General features: G+C 35.4%; 1 protein-coding gene across 8 annotated transcripts in view; it reads left to right on the plus strand.

The window, feature by feature from the left end:
• ALS2 (alsin Rho guanine nucleotide exchange factor ALS2) overlaps positions 1-13,532 on the plus strand; it is an 86,340-nt gene that overhangs the window by 35,758 nt on the left and 37,050 nt on the right. For 6 of the 8 annotated variants that reach the window (XM_029225246.1, XM_029225248.1, XM_029225247.1 and 3 more), the window contains 5 exons: positions 2,549-2,626; positions 5,283-5,465; positions 7,142-7,313; positions 9,296-9,476; positions 11,577-11,642. In XM_029225246.1, coding sequence (XP_029081079.1) covers positions 2,549-2,626; positions 5,283-5,465; positions 7,142-7,313; positions 9,296-9,476; positions 11,577-11,642 — 680 coding nt within the window. Of the gene's footprint in view, positions 1-2,548; positions 2,627-5,282; positions 5,466-7,141; positions 7,314-9,295; positions 9,477-11,576; positions 11,643-13,532 lie in introns of those variants that run through there. The other 2 variants (XR_003793942.1, XR_003793941.1) reach the window with 2 other exon arrangements.

Raw genomic sequence — 13,532 nt, forward strand, 5'->3', positions numbered from 1 at the left:
CCCAGAGGTCTCTTAGGCTGTCTTCATTTCTTTTCATTCTTTTTTCTTTATTCTGTTTGCAGCAGTGAATTCCACCAGTCTGTCTTCCAGGTCACTTATCTGTTCTTCTGCCTCAGTTGTTCTGCTATTGATTCCTTCTAGTGTAGTTTTCATTTCAGTTATTGTATTTTTCATCTCTGTTTGTTTGTTGTTGAGTCTTCTAGGTCTTTGTTAAATATTTCTTGCATCTTCTCGATCTTTGCCTCCATTCTTTTTCCGAGGTCCTGAATCATCTTCACTATCATTATTCTGAATTCTTTTTCTGGAAGGTTGCCTATCTCCACTTCATTTAGTTGTTTTTCTGGGCGTTTATCTTGTTCCTTCATCTGGTACATAGCCCTCTGCCTTTTCAACTTGTCTATCTTTCTGTGAATGTGGTTTTTGTTCCACAGGCTGCAGGATTGTTGTCAAGAAATTTTATTTTTAGATGAGAAGAATCAACATTGCAAAAATGCCATTTCTCCTAGATTATTAAATCAGTAGAGTGTAAATTCTGTACAATCCCCAAATATTCCAATAGAATATTTACAACTTAATAAAGTGATTCCCAAAATTATTCTAGGAGAATAAACATAGGAGTTGCCACATAAATTCTGAAAAAGAACAGAAAGGAAGAGTAAGAATTAGCCTTATAAAATATATTATAAAACTACAAACAGATTATTATAACAGAAATATACCTGTAGAATTGAAATAGACCCAAGTGTGTATGAGAATTTAGTCTATGATAAAAAGTGGGCATTTCAAATCAGTTGGAAAAACAAGACTGAGTGTTCAGTAAGTACTGTTAGAACCACTGGCTTCTTTTTTGCAGAAGGAAATTAAGATAACTTTACATATTCTAATTCCAGATGGAGTAAAGATGTAGATTTTAAGAAATAAAACCTTACAGGTGTAAGAACACAGGTGATTTTTTTTTCAGTAATCTTAGGAGTAGAAAAAGACATGACATCAAAACCAGAAATTAGAAAGTGAAGGTGATATGTTTGTCTCCGTAATAATTCAGCAGTCCCATACAGCATAAACCAAAACACAAACCAAAAAAACCCCATAAACTAAATTAAGATACATAACATACGGGAAAAAAAATTTGTAACATATATGACTGTGTTATTACCTGGTCCATAAAGAAAAATTGTGAAAGGACATTTGTATGTCATTCATAGAAGAAAAAATAGAAATGGCCAGCAAGAAATGAAAAGGTGGTCAACTACTCAGTAAGCAGATTTAAATTAAAACAAAATTTTCTCACCTATCATGTTAGCAAGGATTGCATTTAGTACTAAGTGTTGGTGAGAGTGTGGGGAAAAGGTACACACAGTGCTGGTGGGAATGGAATGTACACTGGACTTTGCTGGAAGACAGTTTGTCAGTATGTATCAAAAATCAGAATGTGTGTTCATTGACCCAGAGTTCTTTGCCTAGGAACTTATCCTAAGGAAATATATACACTAATATATATATATCCAAGGATTTTAAATGTAATTTTTATATTAAGTAATTGGAAAGAAATTATTAATAAATGTACTTACTTCATTAGGTAATTGATTAAACTATACCCACAGTGGAGTTTTATGTAGTTATTATAAATGATATTGTAGCTCTGTACTTGTTGACCTAGAAAAATGTCAGTGCAGAGCATTACATAAAAAACATCAGGTCACAAAACAGCATTGATAGTAGAGTCCCATTTTGTATATTCATTATATCTAGTAGATATTAAAATTTCTGAAATTATACTGATATATGTGTATGTTCCTAAAACAAGGTAGTATCAGTAGTTATCTCTAAGTGGTTGATTCATCAATGGTTTTCACTTCCTTTTTATTTCTTCGTACTGTCACAGTCTTGTACAGTGATCATGAATTGCTTTTATAATCAGAATAAACAAAACCATTTTCATTAAACATAGCCATTGCAATCTGGTTGTTTTTTGTCTGTAGTGGAGCATAGGTATTTGTGTGTCTCCTACAGCAACTCTTCATGTATAAAAAGGCTCTCCAGTCATTCCATAGTACTCCTATCCACAGAGTAAAAAATCATGATTACTTTTTCTTCATGGTACTTACCTTTTTTTTAAAAAATTGCTTTCTTTGTAAGAGGCAGTATAGCATAGTTCCTGGGATTAAATCCTGGCCTGCTTACAAATTTGTGACCTCCCTGGGCCAATTTCCTTATTAAAAAAAGGGTTCTTGTGATAATGAAACATTAATTAATACACAGAAAGTATATTCAGAACAATGCCTGACAGGTAATAACCCCCCCCAAAATATTAGTTACTGTTATTATTAATCCTTGGACTGTGTCTTAACTGTGTACTCTGTCTCCCCATTATCTCAGTCTTGTTTTAAAATGAATTTCCTTAATATTAGTTATTCTAAAGAGTGGAAAGCTAGTATAAGTAACCTGTGTGTAACTGTTGGTATATATATGTTATTATAAAAGTTCAGAATTGACATGGAAACTCAGAGTCACATCTCTTACCTACTTTCCTGTTGTTTTCTAATAGGTTTACTCATGGGGTAGCAATACCTTTGGTCAACTTGGGCATTCCGATTTTCCAACAACAGTTCCTCGTCTTGTAAAGGTACTTTAGTGAATTTGATAACTTTTATAGCAACTTATTCCAGAATTCTAAGTTAGAACACTTTATATTTCTCCATTTCTTGTTTTATAAAATTAGGAGAATTGTATACTTGTAACCTAAGTTTGTTATGATGTACATTAAAAAAAAAAAAGTGAAGCCACTTGTTTTCAGGCTAAACGTTTCCTTTTTTTGATGTGTTAGTGTATATTTCTTTTCTTCTTGGCTTCATTGAGCATTCATAGTTTTTTTTTAAGTAAAAATGAACAAGTTCATTCTTTTAAATCAAATGTTTCTAGCACTGTGATATTGACTTTTGAGCTTTATACTACCAAATAATGCCTACTCTGACTTCTCACCTAAGTTTGACTTTTAAGTGTGACTTTTGTGTAACATTATTTGATGGTTTGTTTTGTTTGTTTTGTTTTTACATACATAGTAGTAAAACCTTTTTTAACCCTTTTAATTTTCTATAGGGAAGCTAAAAGCATAGATAATTTCTTCACTGCTGTGTGAATTGGTTTTAGTTTCTGTAATGCTATTCAGAGATTGGTAACTTCTAGTCTCTGTGATGCAGTTTTATAGGACTGTTTCTCAACCTTTTTTTCTGCCACAACGTCCTGCAGAAATACAAAATTCATCAATAGTATTGACTCCTTATATAAGATTTGTTTGTTTTGGGGGGTGTTGTTGGCAGGGAGTAGGCATGCTGATAGCCTGGTAGGCTAACAGAATGGAATGTGGAGCTCATGTATTCATAGTTTGATTCTGATATCTCCCCTATCCCAACACATGCTCTCTCCACTGAGAGTAATAGAGACTAAAAAAGTATAGTTACTTCAGTTTCAGGAACATCATTCACATATAAGCTATAGTGAATACATATTATGCTGATTCATGTATTCAGTGTACACTGTGCGTCCATCACTATATAAGACCTTTACATGCTGCCTTTCCTTCCAGTGAACTTAATTTTACTGGGAAGAAAAGACTTAAATAAAACATTAGGGAACAGTTGTTAATTCTAGCTCCAATCTTAAATATTTTCAGCATAAAACATTTTAGTGGTAAGCTGTTCAATTTCTGATATTTTATCACAAATAAAAATATGGTAACTCACTGTTCCTTGTTTTCTGTTATTTGAATAAAGTAGAATATGCATCTATTCATACTAAGGAAACTTTTGTAATATAGCATGGAGACGCTGGAAATACAATTTTTATTTAAAATTTTAGAGTCAGACAAGAGAGAATAGAATTTGTTATAAGGTTTTAGTTTTGTTACCCTTTAACTGTGTGTATGAAAATACAACATCATTATTTTGGGGTTTTTTTGCGGGGAGGGGTGAGAAAAACATTTTGAAGTCATTTTAATTAATATGTGAATTAAAGTCAAGGCAGAGTGAGATCTGAATTAGTTTTGATTAGAGACTAAGAAGACGACTCTTTCCTTCTCCAAAAATTTTAATTCATTCTTTGCAAAACCAACAGGAAGTCAGTTATTTGGGTAGCCTGAATTTGAGAAAATAATGTCATGCTGGAAGAGGATAACTATAAAGTAGTGGAGGCGTGTGTGTGCACGCTCACACACACACACACACACACACATTCACCTAATCACCTAGGATTTGAACCCTATCTAGACACAGAGAATCTAACAGATTAGAAGTTTTTTGCTTATTCTTATACGAGTCATGGCTGAAGCTGGGTCTGCAGGCTGGGACAGTAGTTTTCATTAGCAGAACACTTCCTTCAAATGAAACCTTATGCAGAATCCCCTACATAAAACAGATAACTGTGGAACTATTTTAGTTGAAGGATGGAGGTGGGTTGGGGGCAAAACCCTGGCACCTGCCTTTCCATGGTGGCTCCTGAGTCACTGTGTGGAATCCTAAGGTTTGAAAACCATTGATTTAAGGCAGTGGTTCTCAAACTTTGGCATACATCAGAATCACCTGGAGAGCTTGTCAAAGCAGGTTGCCCGGTTGGACCCCCCAGTAGCACTGTGGCCTGAGTGTGCATTTCTCACATGTTCATAGATGATTGCTGCTGCTGCTGCTGCAAAGACTACTCGTTGAGCACCACTGGTCTAGGGGATCCATGTAGATGGGCTTCTAAGGGGTCCTGCCTTTTTCAACATCCTGGGACACAGTGAAGTCACATCAGAGAGGTAGTGGGTTCCAAGTGGGAAAACAGCTTTAGCACCCATGGGTTTAGTTGTCCAGGATGGAATTTAGCCTTGTTAGATTTTCTTTTCACCTTGATTTTTGTGCACATAGCAGAATGTGTATGGACAAAGGTGTGTCCTAGCTGTCAGAATAGGGCTCTAGAAGTTTCTGGGCCTTTGTAGTACAAGCTGAGTCTGTGGCAACTTCCAAAAATAACAGTGAAAAAATCAAATCTATGGTTTTATCTTTTTAAATTTCAGTTTTTTATAAAACAATCCAGTTCTAAATTTACAGGCTGAACAAGGGTTCCTTCTCACTCCTGCATCTGTTCTGCAGTTAATCGGGTACATTGCTGGGTGAGTTTTGCCATCTAGAGATGTGACTGACTTTGTACTCCACCTGTTCAAGTAACTTAACATTCCATTTCCCGTGGACTTGGAGTTCCATCAGATTCCTTCATCTTGGACAGACAATGTCCTCCTGTCGTTGCAGGTGAACAGTGAAAATGGAGTCTGGAGTGTAGCTGCAGGCCAGGATTATTCCCTGTTTTTAGTGGATACCGAAGACTTCCAGCCTGGATTATGTTACAGTGGCCGGCAGGACCCGACAGAAGGTGACAACCTTCCAGAGAATCACAGTGGTACTAAGACTCCAATACTTCTCTCCTGTAGTAAGGTGAACAGGAATTGGATCCTAAGGCCCACATTCTATAACACATGAGAAGTCTTGTTGCTTTTGTATGGTATGCCTGTTATTAAGTGTCTCTGACTAATGTATTTAAAATTGCAAACCAACTTGCCATCCCCCTTCTCTCCTTATCTCCTTTTCCTGCCTTATTTCTTTCCACAGTGCATATCATCATACCACACACTATATAGTTTACTTATTTTGTCTATTGTCTGTCCTCCCTTTTACTGTAAGATTCATAAGAGTAGGGGTTTTAGGCTCTCTCGTTTACTGTTGGATCCTCGTAGTAAATATTCTATATTTGTTGAATTAACACCCTCACATAGGGATATTAAAATACATATTTCACAGCGAAGTCTTCTGACTGTGTTCATGGAGTCCTCAGAGATGAATCAGAATAGAAATTGAATAGATGAATTTTTAACTGTAAGTGGGAAGTAAAAATTGCAGGGGCCTGAGGTGGGCTCGTGGCAGACCTGACAGGCCACAAACAGTGCTTTGTTTCCCATCACTTACCCTCTTTTCTTAGCTTTTCATTTTGTTTACTACTGTTTCCTCATTTTTCCTTCATTGATCTGAATTTCTTTGCTTTCCTACTTCTTACCTCTTTTTCATAAACATAAAACCATTGATCTGTTTCTGGTTTTCTTTTTCCCCACTTCAGTAACTCACACCCTCAAAGTGATACACTGCAAGGAAATTAACCCTCAAAGCTAGTACATTCTGGATTTTTTATTCTTACTGACTAATATATCCTATGGATTGTTTTTTACCCTTTGTGTTTGTTTTTATGACTAAATATGTAAGCTCTGAATGTATATAGGGGTGAGATCTTTCTTGCTAAAGGTAACACTGGCCAAGATTTGGTTCTTGACCTATATTAGACTGTATATTAGACTGTTATTCCAGACATACTAATTGACTCTCTGTAGTCCTTGACCCTGACTCCACATTCCTCATTAAAGATTCCACAGTCCAGATAAAGGATGAAATAGGCTGATGAAAGAGATGAGACTCAATATGTGTCTTTAGTTACCATGGGCTGTTAATAGTCTATTGGCCTGCAGCTTGGTTGCCTACTTTAATAGGGATATGTGACAAAAGGCATCAAAAGTTTTTATTCAGTGGTGTCATGAATAAATGACAAAATCCCCTTTTAAAGAAAACCCCTTTCTGTTGTACTTTTAAAAGATAGCTCCTAGATCGTTGATATTTTGACATACAGCATAGAGATCCTCTCTGCTCTTATCTATTTCATGCAAAAAGGGGTCCTGAGGCATGTGTCTGTATCATTTGGATCTCTGTATATTTAGAGGGTCTGTGGTTCTAACCACATGTAAAATGAAATAAAAGGTATTGTGGCAATAAATAATAGTATAGATGTATATAGTTATATATAGATCATGCTATAGGTATATAACAACAATGTACTGGTAAACCAGCCCTAAAAATCAAAATAAAACCAAAAGCTCTGATTTGTAATGTTTTCCAATTTTTTCTGGTAATTTCCCTATTGCTACTTTCAAACTACTAACGATTTAATAAGCAACTTGCTGCAAAATTCCTGCATTGGCTCTCACCAGCTGATATCAGCCAACTTCAGTGCCCAAATTGCTACTAATAAATTATATTTTATCTTTGATCTTTTTCTTTTCCTGTTTTAGCTTGGATATATAAGCAGAGTGACAGCAGGAAAAGACAGCTATCTAGCCTTGGTGGACAAAAACATTATGGGATATATTGCCAGTCTCCATGAGTTGGCTACTACAGAAAGACAGTTCTATTCAAAACTAAGTGATATCAAGTCTCAGATTCTGAGGCCTCTTCTCAGTTTAGGTAAGTAGAACCTCCCCCCTCCCCTCTTTCCACCCACTCAATTATCAGGACTCTTGTTTTATCTGTTTTTTCTATATCACAAATAAAGAAAACTTTTTGTTTGACTTGTACTCTTCTCCTTTCTTTCCAGTCTCTTCTTTTGTGCACAGGTAGTCAACAACTTACAAACTATTTCCACTTCGCCAATAGCCCAGCTGCCCCTATCCTTCCACCCCCAGAACTCCTTTCACTTGTGGAAGTAGAAAAATGGAGCTTTCAGAAGATTCATGGCAGAGAGGCAGAACAACTTTGGGAAAGTTGATCCTAGGAGTCAGACTTCTAAACAACACTTCTAGCCCCACTAGTCCTAAGATACCTTACGTTATATGCTACCCAAATTTTTCATTTTCTTTGTTCTGGTTCTTAGAATTTTATCAAGTAGAACTTCATTTGGATTTATAAGCAGTCTCTAAAAATGTGGATAACTGTACGAGTGTTAAGGGTCTTACCCAACATTAGCAGGAATGGATTAAATCTGATCCCTTTTCTTAGCTGTAATCAGTTACAAGAGAGATTGAAGGTAAGGAGACAGTATGGGGAAAATAGATTACAGTAGTCCTAGATGGGATGCTACTGTCCAGATATACTAGGGTATAGCATATAGACCCCTCTTGGGGTGTCGAGGAGGTTAGAAAGGAATGCAAAATGGAGATGGGGGTGGGCTGTTAAAGGTTAACTTCCCGTAGTTCAAAAATTTTTCAGGGTTTGGCCCTACACTCAGAAGATGGACAGGATGTTTTTTTTTTCTCTTTCTTTCTCCTGAACTCCTTGACCCCCTGTGTGGACACAGAATTCAGACCAATACTGTAGTACTTAAATTCTTCCTTGTTCGTACGTCATTTTTCCACTTTAAGGTGACGTTGGCTTGTGTAGGTCAGCCCATTATTTTTAATGGGAAAACGTCTACTTTTCTTTTTTTAAATTTTTTATTGGAGTACAGCTGATTTTACTTATTTATTTTTTAATTGGAGTATAGTTGCTTTTCTATTTTTCAAACACCTAACTTATAGTCTTTCCAAATTCAATCCCTTTGTAAGTTGGGGACTATCTGCATTTGTTTTTGTTTTTAATATGTTTTGCTTTTTGAAATGTTGTAGAGTTCCTGTTCTATAAATTCCCCTCCAGTGGGTGGGCTCAACACCTCAGGACTTTGGCAAGGGATATGGAAGCAATCCAAGCTGGAAGCTTCCTGGATTGCTCTGAAAGGAAAGTGAAACTTGCCCTTTTCGTGTTCTGATTCCTGATTTCTTTGTTGGTTTTAGCTGGTCTGCTCATCAGCCTCACTGCTTGGAGAAAAGTCCTCCAAATTGGGAGCTTTGGACTGGGAAAAAGCAATAATCTCCTGATGCCCTCTGTAAAGTTAAGAGTGACCAAGGCAGTCTGATTTTTGGATTGCTCTGTCTGCAGTGAAGGGTTGGGCTTGTCCAAGGGACAGGTAGAGCAGAAGTCAGTACAAAAGTTGAAAATGTTAACCAAGCTATAGCTATAGAAGTGAGTTTAATTCCTGGCTGTCACTAACCAGTTTTGTGAAATTAGATAATTCACTTCCTTTCTCTTGGCCTTAGATGACTTATCTTCAAAATGAGAGGAGAATTGGATTAGCACAGTGGTTCTCAAATTTGGCTGGTCTTCAGAATTTATTGGAAGGCACTTTTTAAAAAAAAATATATCCATCGGGGGATCCTAACTCTGGCCTACTGAGTCAGAATCTGTAGGGTCCTGTGAATGTTTTTAACAGGTTCCTCAAATGACTGGCTACCGTGATCTCTGAATTTGCCTTTTTTTTTTTTTAAACATTGATTATTTAGGCTCCATAGTTGAGAGTACATCTCAACATGTTAAGTATTTTTAGAAGAGGGAAATTCGTAATCTTGGTCATAAAAAAGTATTCAGATAATGAATCTTTCGGTTATGTTATCATCATCATCATCATTTTGTTCCAGAAAACTTGGGCACTGCAAGTACAGTCCAGCTATTGCAGGAGGTGGCAAGCCGGTTCAGCAAGCTGTGTTACCTAATTGGTCAACATGGAACCTCACTGAGCAGCTTCCTTCAGGGGATAAAGGAAGCCAGGAGTTTGGTCATCCTGAAGCATGCAAGTCTCTTCTTGGATAGTTATACAGAGCAAGTATCCAGTCCTGTGTCATGTTGAGTCTCTGCAGGGTTATTCTGCCAAGGAGAACAGTTCCTTAATCAAAAGAGACTAGATTAGGGAGAGTGCTATAATATAAGCTAATAGAAATTGCAAAGCAGCGTTTTAATCTTAAGACAACTATAGTTCTGCATTGCTAAAATTTTAGTTTGCTCTAAGAGGGGAAAAAAGATTTCAATATAATGCATTCTCAAATTTCCTTCTTTATTCTAGCAGAATGATTGACAGTGTACTTAGTTTACAAAAAAGTATTATAATAAATATGGTTCTTTGGAGAACAACTTTGTTTCCTGAAGTAAATTATACTAAAATTTGAGGAAATAGGTAACTAAGCAATTATTTTAAGACCAACTGTTGTTTGTAAATATGGAGCTCTTCCAGTGCCTGCTTTTCACTGTTGTGTACATGGAGAGTTTAAAGACCAAACTACCTTTAAAATAACGATATTTTTGTAATAAAACCTAAGATAGTGATCCAAGGTTCTTTTCATGTTTTTCAAGTAAAATATCCCAACTGTATTTGAAATTTTAAGTATTTCTCACTTTTTCTTATGTGAGGCATAATTTAAGTGTTATTTTAATGTTTACTAGGTCCTGCTATTGATCTGAAGTGTAGATTTTAAAGTCACCCATAATCCTACCACCAGAAATAACCATTGTTAATAATCTTAGTGTATCTCCTTTCAGACTTAAGGCATATATGTGCAGATAGATGTATGTGATTTTAGGTCTAAGCAAAATTAAATATATTTGAAGCTATGGTCTGGGAGGAAATACCCTGATTAGAGTCTTTTAAGTCATCATATTTCAGATATAAAAAAAGTAGCATAATATGATACGAATTTACTTTTTTAAACTAGATTTTTTTGTGTGTGAAAGTTTCAGCTTTTACTAGTATTAATTTTTCTTTTTTGACTTGTACAGATCTCATAATGTATTTCTTCTTTTTCTGCTCTGATACATCAGGACTTATGCTTGGAAATGCTTTTATTTTGATAGCTTGGGCTTTTTTTTTTAGTGTAATAATGTGTTCATATAGACCAGGCAAGTAAAAAAATCTTGATTTGTTTATGAATTTTTAAAATTATTATTTTTTTTAGAAGATGTTGGGGGTAGGAGTTTATTAATTAATTAATTTTTGCTGTATTGGGTCTTTGTTTCTGTGCGAGGGCTTTCTCTAGTTGTGGCAAGCGGGGGCCACTCTTCATCGTGGTGCACGGGCCTCTCACTATCGCGGCCTCTCTTGTTGCGGAGCACAGGCTCCAGACGCGCAGGCTCAGTAGTTGTGGCTCACGGGCCTAGTTGCTCCGCGGCATGTGGGATCCTCCCAGACCAGGGCTCGAACCTGTGTCCCCTGCATTAGCAGGCAGATTCTCAACCACTGCACCACCAGGGAAGCGCACATTATTTTTAATCATGGTAAAATAACGCATAACATAAAATTTACCACTGTAACCATTTTTAAGTGTTCAGTACCTTGGGCTGGTTTTAGTAGGAATTTGCCTTCTCTCTCAAAATCAGTTGATTCCATTTGCCGGCCCAGGAGTGTGAAAGAAATGTACATGGTGCAAAGCAGTATTTCAAGAGTTATTCTTTAACTGTACATCAATACTTAACCAACATTTTCTAACCCTTTTTCACTTAAGCTCTTTTAACATATTTTCTTACCTTCTCTATTGTTTATTTCTGAAGACTTAATTGGGAAACCTAAAGAGAAGATTAGAGAAAATTTTTATTAAAAATCCAACAATTTTAGTCATCTTTTCTCATGTTTGTTAAGTTACCAAAGTAAAATCTACCAAGTAAATTCTCGCATCTTCTGCATAACTTTAGTCGTTTTAAAAAAATTCTTATTAACATCTTTACTGAAATGGCTTTTTTCTCCTGACTGTTGTGATCATGTAACCTGCCCTTCTCTTCACTCCTTTATAGTTCATGAATGTTAGCATCACAAAAGTTCTGAAAATTGCTGATGAGATTCCGAGAAGTATCTATTCCAGATGCATGTTCAAAAACTGAAGAGCAAATTTACTTTTTAATACTAATATACATGTGTTTTCTTTTTTGCTCAAGGTATTGCACATCTATTACAAATTTCCTGGTTATGGGAGGATTCCAGCTTCTTGCTAAGCCTGCCATGTAAGCAAATACATACTTTACAGTTATTATTCTAACAACCAAAGATCATGTTTTATAGCATTCTGTGTTTTTGAGTGCCCAGGAAAAGCTTTGACAAACAAATCAAAATGTAGACTTTCACTAAACCTTATAAAAGATAGGTGTTATTAGCTCCTTATTATCATTGGAAGTAGCATGGTATTGAAAAAGCCACAAGATCTGGGTCCTTCTTTACTGCTACCACTGATTATCCCCAAGACTTTGGACAGCTCTCCTCACCAAATTGAGCCTAACTTTTTTTCTCTGAAAAATGGGAATGTTCTCTCCCCAGTTGTGAGGAACAAATATTTATGTGATGGTACAGAGAAAAGTGCAAAGTGTTGCACAAATGGAAAGTTTTCGCATTTAGTCTCTGGATAAGTAATAAATATAAAAGCCCCTTGCACGAGCCAGTCATTCTGAACTGTGTAGTTTCTCAACAAGTGTTGACCTAGCAAGAAAGACAGGTTTAAAAAATCAGTTATATTTTAATAGTAAACATTTCAAATATATACTCACAACCAAGATTGAAGTTTAAACCCAGATGTCAGTGTTTTGCCATGTTTGCTTTTGATCTTATATCCTAATAGAATAGTAATGACTGTGTCTCATTTCTGGTTTTAAAGGGAATGCTTTTAATATTTCACCATTCAACATGATTGCCTTAGGGTTTTGGTAAATATTATTTATAGGGTTAAACAGCTCCCTTCTAAACCTTGAAGAGCAATTGATTTTTAAAAAATGTTAAATATCCTTGAGTTCCCAAGGTAAATTCAGTGCTCTTTATGTATTAGTCTTTTAATACATTTCTGGATTCAATTCGCTAATATTTAAGATGTTTGCATTTATGTGAATATGATGTTTTCTTTCTCTTCTGAACTTGCCCAGTTTTGGTAAGAGGATTGTACTAGTAGTTATAAAATGAGTTAGCGAGCTTCCTCTCTTTTTCTATCAAAGTACAGATGAAGATCTGTACTTTGAAGATTTGGTAGAAATCATCTGTTAAAAAGCATGGTCTTCAAGGGAGCATTTACTGTAGGGAGTTTTTAAGCTACTATTTGGTTTTTTTAATGAATAGGTCTGTTCAAGTCTTTATTTCTTCTTTCAGCTTCAATTGTTTATACTTTTCTGGAAAATTGTTTCAAATTTATTGGCATAATATTTTTGTCATTGTCTTAAGATGTGTTCACGTCTATAATTTGTTGTAACTCCTATTTTTCATCCCTATTATTATTTATTTGAGCCTTTTATCTTTTTATCTTGGTCAGTCTTGTCAGCAGTTTACCCTTTTTTGTTACTCTTTTCAAAGATTAATCTGTAATTAATCCTTTCCTTTCTTTGTTTTCTGTTTCACTAATTTCTGTTTTTTATTTCCTTCTACTTCATGTTCACCTGTTCATGTCTTCATGTTCAACTTCATGAGTTTAGCATTTAGTTCATTAATTTTTCAATCTTTTAATTTTTCTAAAGTGCTCACCTAAGGCTATAAATTTCCCTCTAAGTGTTGCTTTAGCTGTATGTAAAAAGTTTTGATCCATTTTGTTTTTGTAGTCATTCAGTTCTAAATATTTCTCTGCTTTCCATCATGATTTGACTCATGTCACGTGCTCATTCATTTCCAAAATATAGGGGTTTGGCCTTATTTTTTTAATGACAGGTTAAAGAGTGTTATATTTTAAACGTATGTAGTAATTTTTAAATCCTTGATCTTGCTATTTTGTTTAATATTAATATTATGACACCGCTTTCTATTCTTTTACTTTTTAGCCCTTCTGTAATGTAACCTTCCTCTAGTATTTCAGAGTCGAGTTCTCAAGGGTTGACCTGATTCCTTGTTAGAGCAGCTAAAGCAAATGACATAAGTGAAAGCCT

The sequence above is a fragment of the Monodon monoceros genome, unplaced genomic scaffold, assembly GCF_005190385.1.
Source record: "Monodon monoceros isolate NGI ecotype Baffin Bay Population unplaced genomic scaffold, NGI_Narwhal_1 Super_Scaffold_16, whole genome shotgun sequence".
Lineage (NCBI taxonomy): Eukaryota > Metazoa > Chordata > Mammalia > Artiodactyla > Monodontidae > Monodon > Monodon monoceros.